The sequence below is a fragment of the Numida meleagris genome, chromosome 2, assembly GCF_002078875.1.
Source record: "Numida meleagris isolate 19003 breed g44 Domestic line chromosome 2, NumMel1.0, whole genome shotgun sequence".
Classification (NCBI taxonomy): Eukaryota; Metazoa; Chordata; class Aves; order Galliformes; family Numididae; genus Numida; species Numida meleagris.
Window position 1 is genome coordinate 112,362,927 of NC_034410.1, and position 21,444 is coordinate 112,384,370.

General features: G+C 36.4%; 1 protein-coding gene across 2 annotated transcripts in view; it reads left to right on the top strand.

The window, feature by feature from the left end:
• The window catches only part of NKAIN3 (sodium/potassium transporting ATPase interacting 3), a 356,427-nt gene that overhangs the window by 333,381 nt on the left and 1,602 nt on the right, over positions 1–21,444 (top strand). The window contains exon 5 of one of the 2 annotated variants that reach the window (XM_021388682.1): positions 1,562–1,622. In XM_021388682.1, the coding sequence (XP_021244357.1) occupies positions 1,562–1,622 (61 nt within the window). Of the gene's footprint in view, positions 1–1,561; positions 1,634–21,444 lie in introns of those variants that run through there. The other variant, XM_021388683.1, reaches the window with a different exon arrangement.

The window sequence follows — 21,444 nt, forward strand, 5'->3', positions numbered from 1 at the left end:
AACTCAGTAGTTCCTTTCCCAAAATCCCAGCAAGGCGAGTGGCCAAGGCAGGAGGCTCTGGCACAACTAGCCACAGCTCTGTGGCAGCTCTCATTCACAGGGAACTCAGTTTGGGTGTGCTGTAGCTTAATTCTCCACGGGGAAGATTAATCCCTTGGAGAAGGATTAAGCTGCAGTGAGCTGAGGCCACTTTATTTCTGAATGGGAAAGGCCACACAGGGATTTAATGTACTTTATCTTCTGTGCATTGATTTCACAGCTTTAGTTAATTCGTCTTAACTTCCCTGAATTCCCTTGTGTGGACAAGCTTTTTGTCTGCAGAGACTCTTGGAGCTGCTTGTAAAGCTCTTGGTGTAGCCCAATGAGAAAGCAGGTTGGAGTGATTTCTGTGCCTCTGAAGGAGCTTATACCTGTCTGGATACTATTAAATTACCTCTTTCTCAAATGCTTGATCCGTGACACCCTTAAAAGAACTATTTTAATTAGATTTTTTTTTGTATTGAACAGATGAAAAAAGGGTTTTTTGAAAACTAATCTCTGGGTTATTTTAGAAATCTCTCATGAACAGCCTCTTCAAGGCTTTTAGATAGCACAAATTGTGTACAGCTGCACAAACAGTATTTTCTCAAGCATGGGCATGTCTGGACAGTGCAGTTTAATAGATTTCCTTTCCCAGTGGAATTTTCTTCCTTTTGGTGATGGTCATAAGAGAAGATTTTGTCTATATGAAAAGCAAACAAGCAGAGTTTCCATTCTCTGGTACTGAAAATTTTAATCCCTTCCTCTCAGTGGCACAAGTGACACACACCTGGGCTGAGGAGAATGTTTTTGTGGGAGCTGATAAAACAAAGGCATGATTTTGCTGGTGTTGTCTTTTGGGGAACGGAATCTGCTGTTTTCTTGTCTAGTGAATGTGATTTACAGATAGGCCCTTCTGATAAGGTATTTCCTGATGCTGATGAATCATTTCCCAACTTTACTGCTTAACAACATCATGACATTTCACATATCAAATTAAACAAGCAGTTGCCAAGCAGTTCACTGGGTCACTTTCTGCAAGATAAAGTGACATCTCTCATGGATTCTGTAATAGCTTTACTATAACTTAATTCCATAGCAGTCAGTAAATATTTTTTCTTTTTAATATGTAAATTAGGTAAATATGTAAACAGGTAAATATAAACAGGTAAAATAGGGAGTCATCTCCACTCACGTATACTTAGCAAATATGTGAATATAGTAGCTTAAAATCAAGATCTAAGTGCTTTCTAACAGTGTTCAGACATAGTGTTTTAGAGTAGCATTCATCAGTGCTGATCTCAGTGAGGCTGGAAAACAGGAAAGGATTTTAAAATATAATGCAGCATGAGGAAAAGAAAGAAAGTATCTTTAATTTAGCTGTGTGTGAACACTGGCGCTGAAATTTACATATAAATTCAGGAAATAAGAAGAATTTTTTTCTAAATGTAGCTGTGATAGCTGTATTTATATGGTTTTGTAATAAAAGCTTATTAAGTGTTATGTGTGTTCTGATTATTATTTTTCCTCTTCTTTCATGCAGCTGATTGGATTTGTGTATGCCTGTTACGTGATCAGTATTTTCATGGAGGAAGAGGACAGCTGTAAGTACTGACACTCACCTATTCATCTCTGGAGCCACAGTACCTGGGGTGAGACTTGGTCTTGCATTAACTAGCAAGAAGAACAAAGCTTGAAAAATGGCAGAATCTGACATTCATGTACACAATCAATATTACTCAAACACATATTTATTTAGGTACAAGTGTCTGGATTGTACTTTATGAACTTGTTTGTGGGGATCTGTGAACCACTTTACATGAACCAGGTATAGTGCTGAAAAGCTTGTGTTTGATGTTGCACATATACATGGGCTTTTATGTACGTACATTTAAATTTGAATCAAAGCTCCTGAAGACATTTAGTCTGTTTTTCCTAAGAACAGTTTTATCAGCAGTAAAGTTAATTCAGATGACATATCGAGCAATTTACAATGTACTGTATCACTCTCATTATCAATTAGATAGACGTATTCAGTGCTTAAAAGTAACTAGATCATGCATCTGAAATGCTGACCCTGTATTCTTAACCTACTTTTATCAAGAAAACGCTTATATACATACCTATTTTGTTCAAAAAGTTTGAAAATGCGAACATAATTCAAAAAGCATTTATTGAAAGTCATTAAATGGTCATTGGAAAAATATGAATATGTTGAATGCTTTGGTAGGAAGCTATGAGAAAACAGATGGTGAGAACTGCCTCATTCACTATTCCCCAAATGTCTATCATGGGGGTTGCTAAAACCAGTAGTGAGACTGGAATTATATTGGGTGAGGAAAGAGAAACAAACTGAAGAACAAGTCTGTTTAAAATAGGAAATATGTGTCCTTGTTAGTCACTTCTCATATATAAGGAGTTAAGCGGTATATCTATCTCTAGCAAGATGTTGAACAAATGCCAAGAAAAGTATCACATTATGGCTGTAGGATAAATAATATAAAAGCAAATATTTATTCATAAACTTTTATTCATAAATCCTAACATAGTTGTTTTGTTTCTGAGCAGAATAGCACCAATGGGTGAGATAAATATAGCAGGAAAAAAATTCAGATCTCAAGACAGTATTTGGTAACATCTTCAAAATCTTATTGAAAATATAATTCAAATAATTCATGACTATGATGGAAATACAGACTTTTTGGTTGAAAACTGTGAAGAAACAAGAATTTTTTCATTGTTACAAACAGTACTGTTCTCCATCATAGTGCAACAGAGATTAGTCAAATCTACTTTAATGTTTTCATTTAGGTTTCTAATGAGAAGCAAATATATCAAGGAAATTCTCAGATAACAGTGAGTGGGAAGAAATCATAAATATGCTGTAAACATAGTACACCATGAAAAAGGCTTAAGTAACCTGGACAAAGACTGGTAGAGTAAATGGGAAACAGTAAATGAGAAATTTGGAGAAGCAAGATGAAATATTGGGCTTAAGGAGGAAGAAGAGCCTAGACAAGTTCCCTTTAAAAGATAGGAATTGCTGATTGGTTGGGAACTGGTAGCACAGGATAAATGTAAAGGGTAGTGTGGCAGCAAGTCATACATATAACTTGAGGTGTGGATGAAAGACTACAGAGAAATCAAGACATAACTGTCCCTATCATACAACTGTGATGAGTCATGTCATTATGCAGGATTTCATATTGATGTCTGGAAACTTTGTTTGTGAGACAATTGTTAACAAAGTTCCTGAAAGTGTGAGACTTAATTAAATGACCAGGAAGGCTGGCAGATTGATAAGAAAAACTACAGTACCTCTAAAAAATAATGGTGTGTGTACATTCACGCACACATACAGACACAGATATATCTGTACCTGGGAAGACATACTCTTTACATTTTACATAAGTATTTTAAATTATTTGATTTTGTTTGGGTTTTTTTGTTTGCTCCTTCATCCTGTGCTTCACACATCAGTGTTTTAGGCATGCATTAAAGTAACAGAAAAGGCATATGAAATAATATACCATATTGTTGGAAAACACAGTCACTTGCTGAAGAGTATAAACAGTTTACATTGAGGCCCTTACAAGAGGGTTGTTGTCAAATTAATGGCCTTATTTACTTAGAAAATATATTTATGCTAGAAGCGTCAGGGCAAGGTCTGTCTTTGACATCCATGACCCAGTCCACTCTGACTGCCAGCCATTGTCTTTTGAGAGTTTCATGCTATATGACACCATGAGAAATTTAAATCACTGAGAATGAATATCAGCTGACATTAATTAAAAAAATAAAACACATCAAGTGCTATGATGATCTAGTACCTAAAATCTATGCAATGCCTATTCTCCATAAAGGAACAAGGTATCTGCATTTAATTTCTGCTTGTCTTCCAGAACTACCAATGGCACTTCGATGTTTTGTTATGTACAAGTGAAAATCGTCTTACTAATCTTGGAACACATGGTGTAATTTAGCTCTACATCCTTCATTAGGATTGTGCCAATTTACTGTTTTCACTTGTACCTTTATGATCTTCCAGTTTCTTGTGCAAATAAATTTGTTTTATTTAGTGAAGGATCATCAAGGGCAGGGGCTAAGAGCAGTGCATTAGAAGTGGAGCAGAGATACAGAACTGGCACATCTAGGAAGTTTTACAACAAGTGGAGTAAAATAATTTCTGGTTTGTTGTTTTTTTTAATTTTTTTCTAAGATCCCAAATCCAATCAAGAGCAGCTAAATAGCCTTTTAGTATCTCAGCTGGGGCTAATTTGTTTCTTAATGCCCATTTGTGTTTTAGAGTCCTCCATTTTTATAGATAAATATATTAAAGACAAATGTTAACTCGTTTGTATCAATTCCACCAATATGTTTTAAATGGAGAAACATCTATGTAAGCCACAGTGGGAAAATGATTTGGTTTGGTAATTAGCTGAGAATATCAGGACTTAATCTGGACACTTGCAGCAGAATGAACAAAAAATTATGTAAAAGAGAAATGCAGTGGTGCCTGAAAATAGTCAAGTTAAAAGTATAAAGTGATTACATTGGGATAAAAGTCCAAGAAGCTGCAATGAAAGAGCAATTTTATTAATTTTAGTATGATGCAGCGGGTTCTTTTCTTAGGTAAATGCAGTCATTCTTTCATATTTTTGCAGTAGTTTGCACAGAATTAATCCTCAGCCTTCTGAGAGCCAGAGCCCTCCTAATTACATTCTGCAATACTCAGTGCATCAAGTTAACCCCTGTTCTTGATCTGAAACCTGTCAGGCAGACTTAAAAATTAATAATAGCTGCCTGTTTAGCCTCTGTGCAGTGCTTAAATGGATTTTGAGGCTGACATTTTGGCTGATGGACACTTTTCTGAACAGTAATAATGCTTGAGGAAACATTTATTTCCAGCTATTGCTCACCTTACCTACATTTCAGACTGTGGTTAACTTTTACTTAGAAGGAAGATGATAGCAGGTCAAAAGGAATGAAAAAAAGACATGTAAAAGTCACACTGCTGTAGTGGAGTTAATACCTTCCATCATTCATCCTAATGAAAAAGTCTATTTATATCTCTTTCCTTTCATTTTTTCATTTCTATCTTTGTAGGTCTATCAATCTGTATAAGCCCTTTTGAAGGAACAGAATAAGTGAAATCCGTAATCATAAAAGCCTGTCACTATCCTGTTTGTGAATCATTTTCTACTAAAAATGAACTCAGAAGCTTGTTACTGTCCTGTCAGACTTACAGAATGGGTTTAATAAAGTGAAGTTTGGAGACTCAGCAAAACACGTTATTAAAAAATTATTAAATTTATAAATATTTTCTGGACTTCCTTTGAGAAATAATAGCACTATTTCATAAACATGCCATTAACACTTCTGTAAAGGGGTAGTTCTGTACTGTATGTTAATTTGTGAAGTGAAAGCTGAGTTGTATATAAATTGTGAAAGAAAAAAGATGTAAAAGCAGAGGGGAAGATTTATCAAAAACCTGAAACTGTCATTTCAGCATTTATTACAAAAGTAAGACTGAAATATCAAAAGGTCAGTCCTAGGAAGCTCAATCCTCTGTTATAAATGATCAAAAACAACAAAAAAGGGGGGCTTCCATTCGTCATACTGGAAAGTTTTATCCAACAAATGAAATCACAAAAGAAAATTAATAAACAATTTTTCGTCTCTCCCCTACACTGGCTCTGAATTCAGAGTTCAGCTGTATTTTCAGAAAAGGAAGAAGATGAATCTGTTTTTAAAAAGGAATTTTTTTCATACTGTGGTATCTGTGGGAACCTCCATATGGTGTCATTATATAAATATTAAGTAAACCAAAATATATTATTACCAACATTGAAAAACTACTATATTGCCTTATCTGACATATGGCATTGTATTTATACATACCATTGAGCATCTGTTGTCAGTAATCTAACGAGAGAGAAAGATTTTTTTTCTTCACATTTAATTTTTGTAGCTACACAGTATGTCCAGTAGTGATAGCTTTCTTATAAATACAATTCCTTTTGCAAAAGGAATGAAGAACTGGCATAGCTATTAGTAGCAACAGACTCATACATGGGTCGTTCTATTTAAGTACACGTTTTATTAAATAGGTAGTTTGGGGGAACACACTACTAATATCTTTACATCAACTGCAATTTCCCATATACTTGAGCCTGTTCACCTCATAGAATAGATTATTTCTATAGTAAAACATTTAATATGAAAGATGACCAGGATGGAAGGTAACTTCTCCAAACTAAAGCCCTACTGGAATCAAACATACCCAGACAATGACTATCCTAAATTTTCCTACTGAAAACAAGGACTTATGAAACTTTCCAGACTGTAGTCAGAAGCAAAGATCATCACTGGGCTTTAGCACTTACTGCTCTCCCCTTTATGTCATAATGACTAGAGATATTAAAACAAAATGTACTGTTATTGACCAGCAAATGAGTATGCTTGACATAGATTTTTTAAATGCTCATAAGTTTCACTGCCCGGCACTCAAAGAACACTATAGCTACCAGACTGGCTTTGATATTTCTGCAAAATGATAGTGACCAGCAGTATTTTTGGAAGGCTTGAAAAGAAATTTGCATCTTTCTGTTCATCTGGAAGAGCAATCCAAAGTCACAGAATTCTGAGGTATAAGTTTTGGTGTAACAGCTGCTGTCACTGCATTGCACATGTCTGCTATGAAGCAGAAAACAAGTCGAAATACAATCAGAAATAGCACCAGGAGTATCCAGGAGGCACCCTCAGTCCAACCCAGGCCAATCTCGTCAAACATTTCGTGGAGTCAAATGTGAGCTTCCATAGGCTGAAGAGATCTGTCCCTTTGGGATTTTACTGACTAGTTGCAGGCTCACCTATTTGCTTTTCTACTTACATCAGACTCAGCTTTCCTCCATACTGTAAATATAAAGAATAAACCTATTATTCTAACAACATTGCATGGTGTTACAGTCCTCCAACCTATCATTACACTTAATGTGTGAATTAAGTGAAAACGCATTCTCACTCCTACACTACACTGACAGAATGAATTCTTGTGTATATAATGAAGAAACAAATACATATGGAATATTATACTATTTAAATTAACACTACATTTCACATTTACATATTTCAATATTTCTTTTTTTTAACATTATTTTATTATACAATTGCCTGGACAAGAATTTGTTCTTGTTCCTTTGGAAGTAGTTGCATATATATAGCTCAAAAAAAAACAAAGGTAGTGTAAAATATAGCTGTTAAACAATATAAACACTATTATATATATATATATACTATTGTATAATATTAATACCATTGTATTAATAGAATAGACATCTTGATCCTAGTTAAGTCAGTCATAAAAAAAATGCAGTTGAAAAATGATTCCCTCTTCTTCATTCTGCTTTAAAATCACAGATTAATAATCCATTTCAGAAAAACAACTTAGAACAAAATCCCCATTCCATTTTTGTTCTCCTAGCAAAGTGTACAAAACAGTCTTTGTCTTCAGTTGTGATCTCCATGGACTGTTATAGAACACCTCATTCTAGCTGAGAGATTGTCTTTAAATAATAATTTGCAATATAAAAAAGGGAAAGTCTTGTTCCTGGAATATTTCTAGCAGCAGCAGAAGCTATCTACTTGAACATACCATACATTTAATGTGGAATGCAACATGTAATATTTATCCAAGTATGGTGTAGATGAAGGATGAGAGAGTAGCATCACCTAGAAGACATGTTAACTAGTTCAGTTTTTCACTGATAGAGCTTAGTTCACTATAAGTTTTGACCCAAAGAACTTGAAGAAATCGTCCTTGAGTTTCCATACTTGGGCAAAGTATCATCAGTAAAGAATTCTTTTACTGCCTCTAATTTCCTCTATCTATACCATGTTTAATTATGTATTAAATCCAAGCTACCTTTCCTGGTGTATGTGTGATAGTCAGTATGCTATTTTCATGCTAGCCAACTGCTTATTTATTTTTCATTAAAGGAAAAGAGTAAATCATGCATTCTAAGAGTCTTCCATTGCTTTTCCACAGTTCCTCCTATAAGCACAAGATGAAGTTTTCTCCTGAAGTTCAGTAAACAAAGTATCACCTCAAACACTTTACCACAAAGAATTTCAATTGGATATTCCTTGGAATATTAGTAGATGAGAACAGTAGCACATATCTAATGGTTTGAATGAGACTTCATTTAAAAACATTTATAAATATCTTCATGGAAACCAAAATATTTTTTATTTAGTATTTGCAGAAAGAACAAATATATTTGTCTGAACAGAGAAATGTATCAGAATAGTATTAGAGCATACATTGGCCAATTTTGACCTGTGTCATGTCAAATACGTGCATAGGCATATGTGTACATATATACATGGATGTGTACATGTATATTTATGTGTATGTATAAATATAAATATTCATATTTTGCATCAAACATAGGTGCATGCAAACTCCCCTCTGCCTTAAGTTGGCTTCCAAACTGATAACTAGAAAGGAGAACTTTTAAAGAATAGTTATTTTCTACCTCATGAATTCCAGTTTTGCAAATGTAATTCATATCAATCATTTCTGCTATTGATTGTGAATAGTATATAGTATACTCCATTTATACACAATAATATATACATAAAAGACTTAAAGTAGGTATAAAATGGAAATATGATTCTAATTTAGAAGGAATGTATTTCCCATTGGCAGCTCCTTGACATTTCTTAGGTCCATGCATTGCTTACCTACTCCCAAATACTCACTGCATGCCCTTTTGTTAAACTAGCTGATTTGATTCAAGCTCCTACTTAGCTAATTTAATATTGATTTTGTTTTAGTCTCCACCTTCCACCTCCTTGGCCTTTCTGTTTAAATTAAATCTGCTTTTAAATTGATGCCATCTCAACCCCCCATTGCCAACACCTTAGCCTTTTCACTTAAATTGCATCTATTGTTAAATCAATCTTACTGCAGCATCCAGTGTCTGTCTCCTGAGCTTTCCACTTGACATCACATACAGGTCTAAGTGGTGTCTGTTTCTGTCCCAAGCTTTCACCCGGCTTCTCCATTAAAATTAAATCTCTTTTCAAATTTATTTTCCACTTCTACTTCCAACCTTCTTACTTTTTCATTTCTAAATGGCAACAGTTTGGTGTCTGTTTTAATTTGTGGAGCTTGAAAGGAAACTTTTCAGACTCTCACTCTTCTGTATAAATACCATCTCCCCCAAGTCTTGTTACATGTAACTGGGTTCTTCCAATTTCTGGGCCTTAGCTTACATAAGATCCATGTCATTGTTTTTGTTGTTTGAGTGATAACTTCCCTTAGCTCAGTTACCACATCACCACTATGAGCTCTGTATTGTGACAACTTTTCAGTGCTGCTTTTCGTGTAAGACACATAAGTCTGAACCAAGTTGGGCTCATGTTGTGGAGAGGGCTTACCAAGCTAAAGTGTGTACAAATGCAATGAGGATCTACACCAACAGTGAGATGTACATAAATTATCCTGGTCATATCACAACTCAGTACAGTACGTTGAATCAAGCTATGAATTTCATGTCATAGGTAATTTTGGTAGATAATTTTATTTGGTATATTCCAAAGTATGATAAAATCAAATAAATAAGAATTAACCATCAATAGTTGAGCCATTTTATTAAATCTCAGTTCTGAATATTGTAACCCAAAGGAAACCATCATGTATAACAAAGCAAAATTGTCAATATCCTCCTTGGAAATGGAGGGGTTGACATTGTTGTTTATTCATAAAATCAAAGCTAGAAAAAAAACATAAATAAAGTATCACAATGATTTTTTAGAAGAACAGTCAAAGAAAAAGAAAGAAGATATTAAAATAGTTTAAATAATTTTTTTGCTAATCACTTTGATTTATCCTGTTGATTTTTACTGTAATTTATTCTCTAGTTCTCAGATACTATGTATCTGATGTCATCACATTTTCAACCCTTCATAAAATTATCTTTCTAAAGTCCCCCTATCTGTAGACCTGAAATTGCTGTCTATATTGTGTACTTCTCAGATTTTGTTGTAGCGTTTTAATAGCCAAAATGACCTGAAGATATAAGAGAAGCAAGATTTATAGCAAGAAGTGTTGTCTTACTAAATCAGTTGATATAGCCAGTATAGTTTTCAAGCTGGGCCAGTTGATCAAATAAAATATATCACCTCTTGCTAGAAAACTTATTTTCAAAAAATAGAATAGAACAGAACGGAATAGTTGGAAAGAGCCTACAAATACCATGGGGTCTAACTGCCTGGCCCCTTCAGGGCTAACCAAAATTAAAGTAGATTATTGATGGAATTATCCAAATGTTTCTTGAATGCTAACAGGTGTGGGGAATCAACCATGTCTCCAAAAAGCTTATTCTGGTGTTTGATCACCCTTATGGTAAATAAAGTTTGAACCTCCCCTGGCACAGCTCTTTGCCATTCCTGTCATTGAATCCCAGGGAGAGGAGATGTGCACCTCCCTCAGCAGTCCACTTCCTCCTTACGGAAGTTGTAGAGAGCACTGCAGTCACCCCTTAGCCTTCTTTTCTCCATACTGGACAACCCAGTTGTCCTCAGCTTTTCCTCACAGGAGATGCCTTCTGTCCTTTTACCAGCTTTGTTGCCTTCCTCTGGATGCATTCAAGTACCTTACTATCCTTTTTATATTGTGGATCCCAGAACTGCGCACAATATTCAGGTTGAGGCTGAACCAACCCTTAGTACAGTGAAAGAACTGCCTCTTTGGCCTGCTGGCTATGCTATGTTTAATACACCCCAAAAAGCAGTTTGCCCTTTTGGCTGCTAGGGCCCACTGCTGTCTCATTTTGAACCTTCTGCCAACTGTATTACTGTATTAGTATGTGTTTCTTGTGTGCTTTATTAGCTGTTTCTCAGAACAAGACTTTCTCTTGCGAGTCCTCTGAAATCTAAGACATAGCAGGACTCACTTCAGTCCTCAATGTATCTAGTTTTGTCCCAAAATAGTCAATATTGACTGTTTCAGTGCAGTTGATTTTGTTAGCTGAGATTTAATCTCAGTGCATCTGTGTTTTTCTCAATATTACAGTTTAGGTGCAGCAAAACCAAATAATGCTGTGTTACTTCCATCATTTATATGATTACTATTATTCGTTGGCATTGATTTCTCTACATTTTCTTTTCCTTCTTAATCATTACAGTTAATCAGGGCAATGTGCTATTTTATAGGACCATAATTAAAGACTTACAAAGTTTTCATAAAAAATGCATTTTTTACTTCATCTTTCTTCAGTGTGAGATTTTTTTGTTGATGAAGTCAATATAGCATTGTCTTTCTTTATCATTAACAGATTGATACACTAGTGACTTCAAAATGAATGCTAATCCTGTTGTATACTTTGTTCCCCTTTTGCACATTCATCTTTCTCCTAACGTGAAATAATACCAACTAACAATCAGAAAACCATGTTCCTAGCTACATGTTTCCTGACACACAGAATATTCATATTTTTCCTCTTCATCGTACATAAGAAGACCACCGGCCAGTGTAAGCTCCAGTTTTTTAATGCTCTACATTCTTAGCTCTTTATTCATAGCTAAGAACGTAGTCATTTTATGTTTGGGATTTTTTAAGACCTAATGTGAGTAAGAAGAGCGTAATTAGTGAGAGTGTTGATAATGATAAAATAAGTATTAAGAGATCAGCAAGACAGCTTGAAGAGCTGGACAAAAGCATTAACATGAGGTGCAATACATTTCCCCATTTGCAGAGAAGCACAAACTAGTACTCTCTGCTACAGTTGGGTGCTATTAAATAGCAGTCTCAGCAGGTGCATCTACAACAGCTCTGAAACAGAAACATCTCATATGCTAGGGGAGACTGAGAGCATCATAGAAGGACTCGATAATGTGTTTAGAGGGATTGGAGAATGCTAGTTTGACACAAATCAACAGAAAGGTTATTTTTCCAGCTTCTCCATCTGAAAAAAAATAAGGGCAAGAACAAAGGAAGATCAGAGCTCTCTGGTTTGTGCTCATCCAGAGAGATAAAAGATTGAAAAGAGAAGTTTGATAATCTGGAGATCACAGAAGGATTTTATCCAGTTCTATTTCTGATCTGTAAACTTGAATTCAAAGAAGGCACAGTAGGACCACAAGTTTATCTGCTGACTAGTCAAGGGGAGTTTGTGCTGGGATGAGGAGAGGAAGATTCCAGCAAGTGCTGGAGGCAGCATTGTCTGCTTAGCAGAGGAAAATAAATGTAGTTTGAAGTTTAAAGATGCTGAAACCATGGAAAGTGTGTGGTAGAAAGCATTGGGATCTATCTTCTCAAGGTCTGAGGCAGACCATCACTAAGCATGATGTAGCTGTGAGCCGAATTTTCAGAGAAGGCAATGCATACAGTGCTCCACAGCAAGAGGCAAATGTTATGTGGTGAAACAGGATTTCTATGCAGAGCCTCAGAGATGGTCAATAGAGGTAAAGGAAATGGAAATTGCCTCATCTGAAATGAAAAACAACGTTACACAGTATCAGTGTACTTGATACTATAGAGAGGAAGATATCACCAGATCAGTATTCTTCTGCAAAAGCTCATTCTTGAACTCTCAGGCTACCAGTAGTAAATGTTTTACTATGTTTGCCAAGTTAAAAATGTCATGTCTGTCAAATTAAAAATGTTTCTATACTTGGACCAAAGTCAGCTAATAAAAAGGAAGGGACAGGGAAGAAGGAGACTTTCCTGAGTGATTACAAAAGATGTTAACAGGCAGAGAAATTAAGCAGATTTTAAAGACTTGAAAATAAGGCTATAAAAAAAAAGACAAACTGCAACATGAGTGAAATGTGACAGAGCTATAGTGAGCCAGAGCTTTAGATTTGTAGGGACTCATTTATCAAGAACTCCCAAAGAAAACCACAACACTAAACTTTAAAAAGGCAGAATGTATTAGATTGTAAGCTAGCACACTTTAAAAATAGCAAACTCAAAAGTTTGCTTAGAATAGAAATGAGTGTTTTATAACATTTCCTCTCTTGTTTTCTGTGTCAATGTCGTTGGAGAACTGTAGTTCCCTCCTGAGACCCAGTCAAGTCTCTGGATTCTTACATTGCAGGAAATTCAGCTCAGCTCCCCTGGTCATTAGCTGTGCCTGCTCTCCATTGCCTCTCAGGTCTGGCTGATTGCTGCTCCCCACTTGCAGCCTTGGCTTGAGGAGCTGGCTGCTAGCATCTGGTGATGCCTCTCACTTGTGTCCTGTGCTGTGCTGCACACAAATAGAGGCTTAGATATTGTCTTCAAAATAAATAATTGGATCACACTGATAAATATACCTGAAGCAAATAGAGATTTTTATGGATGCAAAGAACAAAAAAGCCAGAAATAGAGCCCTGTTGGCCTCATCTGACAGGGAAGACACAACCTGAAGGAATAAAGCACCTAACTTGTGAATTAGCAATGAACTGTAAGTGGAATAGATCAATTCCAGTTGGTCCTAGCATCTGTGTTAAATATTTTTTAAATGACTTTGTAGTTTATGGTATCAAACTAAACAGTAATATAACGGCACACTAATGCATCGCATATGTCCTTGAATCAGATGACCAAAAAGAATCAGAAACCAGATTCAGACTTCCATCTCTTCTGAAGCCATCTTAGACACATTTATGTGATCATGGGATTGGAGGGGGGACTGAAGCTGTAGCAGCCTTCTGTACAACAGTTTTTATTCTTGACTACTTGATCTGCCATTTTTGTGAACTGGCTGGGTATGAATTGTGAAAAATCACTGGCATTGTTTAGAAAATAAAAATTCTGTGAGTATCTGATACTAGTATCTTGGATGTCACAACACTGATAAAATGAGGAGAGAATTCAGTAGAAAAAAATCTTATTTAAGATTTCCATACCAGGCAGCTTGTGAGAGGACATTTCCCTCAGCACCTTCCTATAGAGAAGCATGGTGATCATAGTAGGACTCGCGTGTTAAAATGTGATCCTGTTTTTAAAGTGATGGTCTTTCTCACTAGGTGAAGGCTGAAAAGAAAACCTGGTGCCAAAACATAACGATTAGTGTGGAACCGTGAAATATTTCCCTTCCTTTTGATGATAAAAGTTATGTAAAATGTTGACGCTCAGTAGTTTTCTACTACTTCTTCCTGTCTTCACCTGATTATTGTCTTCTAGTACCTGATAGAGACAGAAAAACAATCACAGTTCCACATTTTACTACTGACATCTCTTCTTCTTTTCCTAATTGTTTTGCATACATTTTCCCTCCTTTAATTCTCTACATAAATAAGAACCCATTCCTGGCATCCTGCAATGGAACTTGTGGCCCTTCTGGTACATGACTAGAGCAGCTCAGCTGCTCAGACTTAGTGTGAAGTCTGATAGTACTGGCACCAGACAGACAGCTGGAACAATCTGACTAGTTCAGAGATGGATATATGAGAAGTGCTTGTATGAGGAATGGTGCGGTGAGCAGAACTAGGGAAGTAATCCTGCCCCTGTACTCGGCATTGGTGAGGCCCCACCTTGAGTACTGTGTTCAGTTTTGGGTGCCTCAATACAGAAAGGACATGGAGGTGCTGGAGCAGGTGACAAGGCTTGTGAAGGGCTTGGAGAATATGCCCTACAAGGAGCAACTAAAGGTACTGGGGCTGTTTAGTCTGGGGAAGAGGAGGCTGAGGGGAGACCTTATTGCTCTCTTCAAATACATGAAAGGTGATTGCAGTGAGAGCAGGGCTGGTCTCTTCTCAGTGGTGACAGGTGACAGGACAAGGGGAAATGGCCTCAAGTTGTGCCAGGGGAGGTTTAGGTTGGATATCAGGAAAAACTTCTTTACAGAAAGGGTTGTTAAGCACTGGAACAGGCTCCCCAGGGAGGTGGTTGAGTCACCATCCCTGAATGTTTTTAAAATCTGTTTGGATGTGATGCTTGGGGACATGATTTAGCGGTGGGTTGTTAGGTTGCGGTTGGTCTTGGTGATCTTGAAGGTCTTTTCCAACCTGAGCAATTCTATGATTCTATGATTCTAAGTGTGTTTCTTGATGCTGGAAGACAACTGACAAAATAGAGACCTTAAGAAGAATCATAGAATCACCAAGGTTGGAAAAGACCTCCAAGATCATCCAGTCCAACCGTCCACCTATCACCAATATTTCCCCACTAAACCATGTCCCTTAATACAACATCTAAACGTTTCTTGAACACCTCCAGGGACTATAACTCCACCACCTCCCTGGGCAGCCTGTTCCAGTGCCTGACCACTCTTTCAGAGAAGAAATTGTTCCTAATATCCAGGAACCTGAACCTCTTCTGGTGCAACTTGAGGCCATTCCCTCTAGTCCTATCGCTAGTTATGTGGGAGGAAAAAAAAACAACACTAAATGCTTATTTAGAAATTTATATAAGCTACAAGTGCAAATATTGGAAAGTCCAAAGTAAGTTTGAACTTCATGCATCTAGACCTGACTGTTCCCAATTTTTACTTCCTCTTTCTTGTTGACTTTGGCTCCTTGTCTCGCTATCTATCACATACTTTAACTAACTGATTACACCTGATCATTTCCTTAATGAGCATGATTACATTACTGTATTGCCATTAAAAAAACATCTTAGCAGAGTGGGAAAAATGCAATGCAAAATAGTATTTGGAGACCCACTGATTAAGATAATCTTCTGTACATAAAAACATCCATGCAAGCAGCTGCTAGCCTTCCCCTGTCCTGTACAGGGGATAGATGGAGGTCATCAATTCTAGCCATCGTTTTGAAGGCTTACCCTCATTTATAAAAAGGAGAAGCAAACATCAAGAAGATCTAAGCTGTTCTAGGACAAGAGACTGCAGGGTTTATTAGGCATTGTATTATGAGTATATCACTGCTCTACTCATACCCTGCGCCTCCCCCAAGACGCACTTGCAATGTAACAGCTTTGAAAGGAGAAATTAGTAATACACAAATGGGCTCACAAGCTCTGGCAGCTCTTTGCACAGGGCCTGCAAGAATGTTAGAGGGATATTGCCAGAGAAGCTGAATTCCAGATGAGAGATTGGGAAAGGAGAAAGGAATTTTTCATATCTCTGATTCTCCTGCACTACCTTCAGAAAGAAAGTTTCAACTGGCATATGGGTGAATGCACTGCATTAATAGTAGTAAGGCATACTTAAATGTCATCTGTCTACAAAAGAATAGCCCTCAAAGTTATTGATGACAGTGGATACACTTTCTTCAGCTAGCAACATGTTGCACTTCTCTCAACTCAGGCAGATTGTGACAACTGCTCCTCTGATATGGCCCGCAAATGAATGAATACCATTTTAATGGACTACCTGCGGTGGGCAACCAGCACAGATTTGCACTTCCAAGCCCAGCAGGTAGTGAATTCTAAAAAAAAACATTTCATACTGGCCGTGAAGCATCCAGCACAACTGCAAAACTGAGGTGACACAAGGAGAGAAAAATTCCCTGGGAATACGGATCATGTTTTGCAGCCAGCTGCTGATAAAATAGCTGGTTTCTGCTGTAGCCTGCTATTATCTGTGGGGTGCTAAAAAATCCTCCCCTCAGGATTTTAAGTTTCTCTCTGCATGACTGTAGTTAATGACTGGACTCTATGGGTGTTCCATGCTTAGTGACTGAGTATCCCTGCTGATAACACGTTGGTCTTTTAATAAATAAATAAATAAAGGCATAGAATTATAGAACTGTATGGAAAAAAAAAAATGATGTTTTTTCATTGAACTTACTTCCAGGCAGTTTTCTGAAGTTAACTGTTGTAATCCTATGACTATACAGCAGGTATTATCCATAATCCAGTAGTCAGAAATGAACAAAATCAATTATTCAATGTCATCCTTAAAGTAATGTTTTCCCCCTGGGAGACATATGCAAACACTGATGCTAACTTTTGCCCAATTAAACATAGAGATGATCCTAAAAATTCAGTCCATGTGAAGTTTTATTTAATGTTCTTTTGTGGCCTTAGTTCTAGGAGTCTGCTAGACATAAATGCTGAAAATACCTGGTAAAATCTGTCTGAATTCTTAAAATGAAAAGTAGCATACTATTCAAATAACTGGTGATGAATCTTCCTGTTAAAGAGCTGTGAGCCATAAAATAGAGTGCATAATGGAAAATGTCACATTCCGTTCTCTTGTGTGCTAGGGCAGCTCCTTGCCTTGAGAATTATCTTCACATGAATTTCAAGTCAAACTTCAGGTTTACTACTATATAACATGTCTTGGATTGCAAAAGAGAAAGTCTCAGCTAAACAGATTTGAACATCTAATCTCAAAATTTTTCTGATGGTGCTATTAAATGTTTTCTTTGTCAAAGACACATCTATGTTGCCAATCATAAATACATACTGACTTCATTTCTTTCTCGAGAAGATCTGTTGGTAGAAGAACTGGTTGCTTTAAATTCTCTCCCTGCTTACAGTTGTGGATTATTCTGGCAATTGCTGAGAGGAGTGATGTGTGATTCTGAAGTGGTGAATTATTTCAAAAACATACTTGCCAACTCCTTCTATCACTTTCTTAAAAAAAAGAAAAAATCCTCAGTAGAGAGCTGGGAAAAGTAAAGAATATTTAAAAAGAAAAAAAAAAAAAAAAAAAAAAAAAAACAGATTCTGAGATTCTGTTACTATGGAGGCATGGTTTCTTCCAAAAAGGAATAAGTAGCTATGGATATTTTATACATCGGCTTTTACAAGAATGTGTCTGCAAATGCATCTCTTAGTCCCATTAGTGTTTGAGTCATTTTTTATATTTGATGTTCTGTTTTGTTATGGCATTCTGAAGGAGGGTTGCAACAAGTAAGCAATGCAGTTGAAGGGGGGACGCAGAGAGGCTAGGGCTTCTACTCACCTAGGCTGACCTCTGCCTGGGCTGACACCCAACTGAGCTGGCTGCTCAGCATTACGTCCTGCTCAGGCAGTTATAAGAAAATACTCTTGCAGCCAAGTTGATGCTGTATGATTGAAGTGCATCAAGTTTTCAGCTAAGCTTTTCCTCTCCTAGACTCAAGTGGAGAGGCGATTAAAATCAACAGAAGCATTTTCACAGATTTTAGACAGTATTCCATCAGTCCTTCTGTTTCTAAGCCTTATTTCTCTGTCCCCTCATTCTGGATGAGTTTTCTTTTTCTGTTTATCTTATACACATAATGCTTGGGAAGAGGCTACTGATTAGGTGCTCATACAGTGATTAGATGAGGAGCTACATAGGACTTTTATATATGTAGCTGTATATAAACAAGTAAAGGCAGTTGCCTTCTGTGTGACCAAAGAATCCTAATGAGCTTGACCTTGCCAGGTCTACATTGTTTCTGTAAGAAGCCATTCTAAATCGAAAAAAATAATCTTCTCCCTGAACTTGGTTTTAGATTTCTGGGGTAGCTTGAAAGTGTGGCTTCTGGAAGCTGTTGGAAGTCTTACTAAAAATAGCAAGATACAAAACTTAGACTAAAATGTCATTATGTTAAAATCATTATGACCATAAAAGGAACTAGAAATTTCTCAAGAGCAGGCATCCACATTTTATTTCTAACAGAAATCTTGAGATAAATTGGAGGGATTCTGAAAAGACTCACTGCCCACAGACATTCATCCAGAGAAGATTCTGCTGCTTTTCCAAATCCAGCCGCCACCTGATTATTCTCACCTGTTTTTTATTGTTTCCTTACATTCCTGCTAGTCCTTTGGTTTGTAAAAGTTGAGAAGAAATTAAGATCACGAGCTAAACTGTTTCCACTGGCTACATTTCTAAACTCTTCAAAAAGAGTAGAATCTGAATTATGAAATATATGCTGAGATTGCCCTAAAACCAAGGAGCTACATTACCCCTCTGCAGAGCTGTGAATTAGCATGCATGCTGACAGGAGCATGCATGTCTGGTCAGCCAGCTGCTTCCTTGTCTGGTCAGGAACTGTGCTACGTGGATTTCAAAGACAGCAGAGCACAGAGCCTTCTGGAAGCCACAGTATTTTTACCTACTTCTGGTACTACAAACCTGTGCATGCTCTTACTTTTATTTATTTTTTAAAAAACAATCTTTCCATACTTATTTTTCAGTTGACGTATTTTCATTTCCATTTGTTCATTTCTGGCACTGTTGTGTTTTCAGTTGATTTTATAGGCGGACTTGACACATACTCCTACCGACAGCCCCCCCAGGAGCATGTTGAGTTAAAGCCTGTAAAGCCTGTAGGTAAGGTTCTGGTCCTGTGGACCACATTAATCCTTCTAACTGGACTGAAAGCTAACCTTTTCCTGACATAATTTTGGCATGAGGTTACTAATAATTTAATTATACTTCAATTAGAACTTAATTAAAAATTAATCCACATAAAACATGCTAGTAAAGTCACTGTGTCATTGATGACATACCCACTAAGGCGAGGATTAAGAAATAGCACCACGTCTGCCATGTTGTGCCTCGGCTTAACACAAGGGGAAGCTCACAGTGAAGGATGGCATTACTTCCCTGCTGACTTTTTAGCAAGAAGAGAGCTGATTTATGGCGGATGCTTCATAAATCTTAATGAGATTAACCCACTTATGGAAAAACAGAAGCTTTTATATTTGGCCTGCTACTGAAAGAAAAATGTTTGCAGAACAACTAAATCAACTTAAAATCTATAGTTTCACAGCAACTTCATCATCTCTTTGTTGTCAGTTACTTGCTTCCACCATGAAAATCACAGTTTTCATAGGCATGTCCTACAAAATACTCTCTGCTATCTGATGATAATTTTGGATACACATATTCACATTTTAGTTGGAGTACATTAAAGTACAGGGAGATGTTATCAGTATGTATATTTTGGAAGAAGATCAGATTGCCTCAGGTAAATGATATTTCATTGTATTTTTGGTAAAATAGAAAATATTCATTTGGAAATTCTTCAATGTATGTAAGTTATTACCTTGATGTCCATTTCCATTTACCTTTGAGCCTTTCAAGCTTCTTAAGCGTAACACAAAATGATTGCAGATAAATGACTGAAGTTGATTTAATGACCTAATGTATTTTATTTACCAATCAAGATAATTAAAAAGAGTGTGAAGGTTTTTCCCAGTGTATGCACATGAGCATGTACTCGGAGTTATTTTAAAGATGCCAATTGCTAACAAAGTGTTTTTAGTGACCACTTGAACTTTGCTTGAGACTTTACTTATACTTTCATGTTTTTACAATACATTTTACTCATGCTGTAGCTTTGAGTTTATAGAAATAAACATGGACAAAATTTAGTAAAATTGAGTGGATAAATATTGTAGGATTATGAAAGCCCCAAAATGAGAGAAGCCTTATCTCATTGTGACAGCGCATGTTACAACAGTAAGAAATATCGCATTAAGACATTAAGACAGAATAAAATAACAAGCTGTTCGATGTGGCATTAAGTATACCACTATGTTGTAATCTGCATTTTTGTAGTATTTCATTAAATGCTAATTTTAGTGCACTTTCTTTGGGAAAGGCGACCGCGGAAAGGAGTTTTGACCATTCTTAATAAGATGCTTGAGACTGAAAAGGGTAATTGGTATCTATGAAGAAGAAAGCCACAGATACAATGTTTACACCTCTCCATAAACAATTTTAATCTCTGTAGTTTTAAAGCTGATGTGAAGTTAGATATAAAGCAGTATGTGAGCAAAATTACTGTAATCAATAGAGAGAAAAAGTATTTTGAGGAAGGATTTGTGTATCCATTCCTTCAAAATCTGTTCAATTTTGTACAAAAGTCACAGAATATGAGAATTTGTTCTTTGATAGCAGGTTTAGGTTAAGTAGCTCAAAGGATCTAGGGGATGTTGATGAGCTTGCATCTTCCCATTTCCTACATATGGGACAAACAGAAGCAGAATCTTTTCCCTGAACCATGCATTTTCAATTAAAATATGTGGAAGGCAGAAGGGATGACAGAGTGAGTGGGAAAAATTGTTGTGTTCTCTTTGAGACATGTGACACATAGGCTATAAAGAAGATTGTTGTGTCTTTAGTTTTGTTTGCTTCAAACACAGTATCAACAGTCAGGTTACCTGATATTAATTAAAGTTGTTTCTATGTATGTACTGCTAGATGGAAAACAGAGAAGCATGTGAACAAGAAAAAAAAACAGAATGTTGCATTTTAATTTCATTTGAGTTTCTTCATTATTACTATAATGTTTTGAAGTAGTTAAAAATGTTGCTTTTCGGCTTTCACTTTTTTTTTTTTTAATAATTATTATTAGTGAGTTTCTAAAGTTACATTTTGCATGTGCATCATTTCTGCTTGGGTGAGTAGGTTTGATCCAGTGCTATTCTAGTTATAGGCAGCCCTGTCTGGACATACACTGAGTCCCTAATTCCAAAGGAGAAATTGTATTGCTAGAAGTGTTGCTAGCTTCTGCTTGTGGGATTCATGAAGCGTCTGAGAAGTG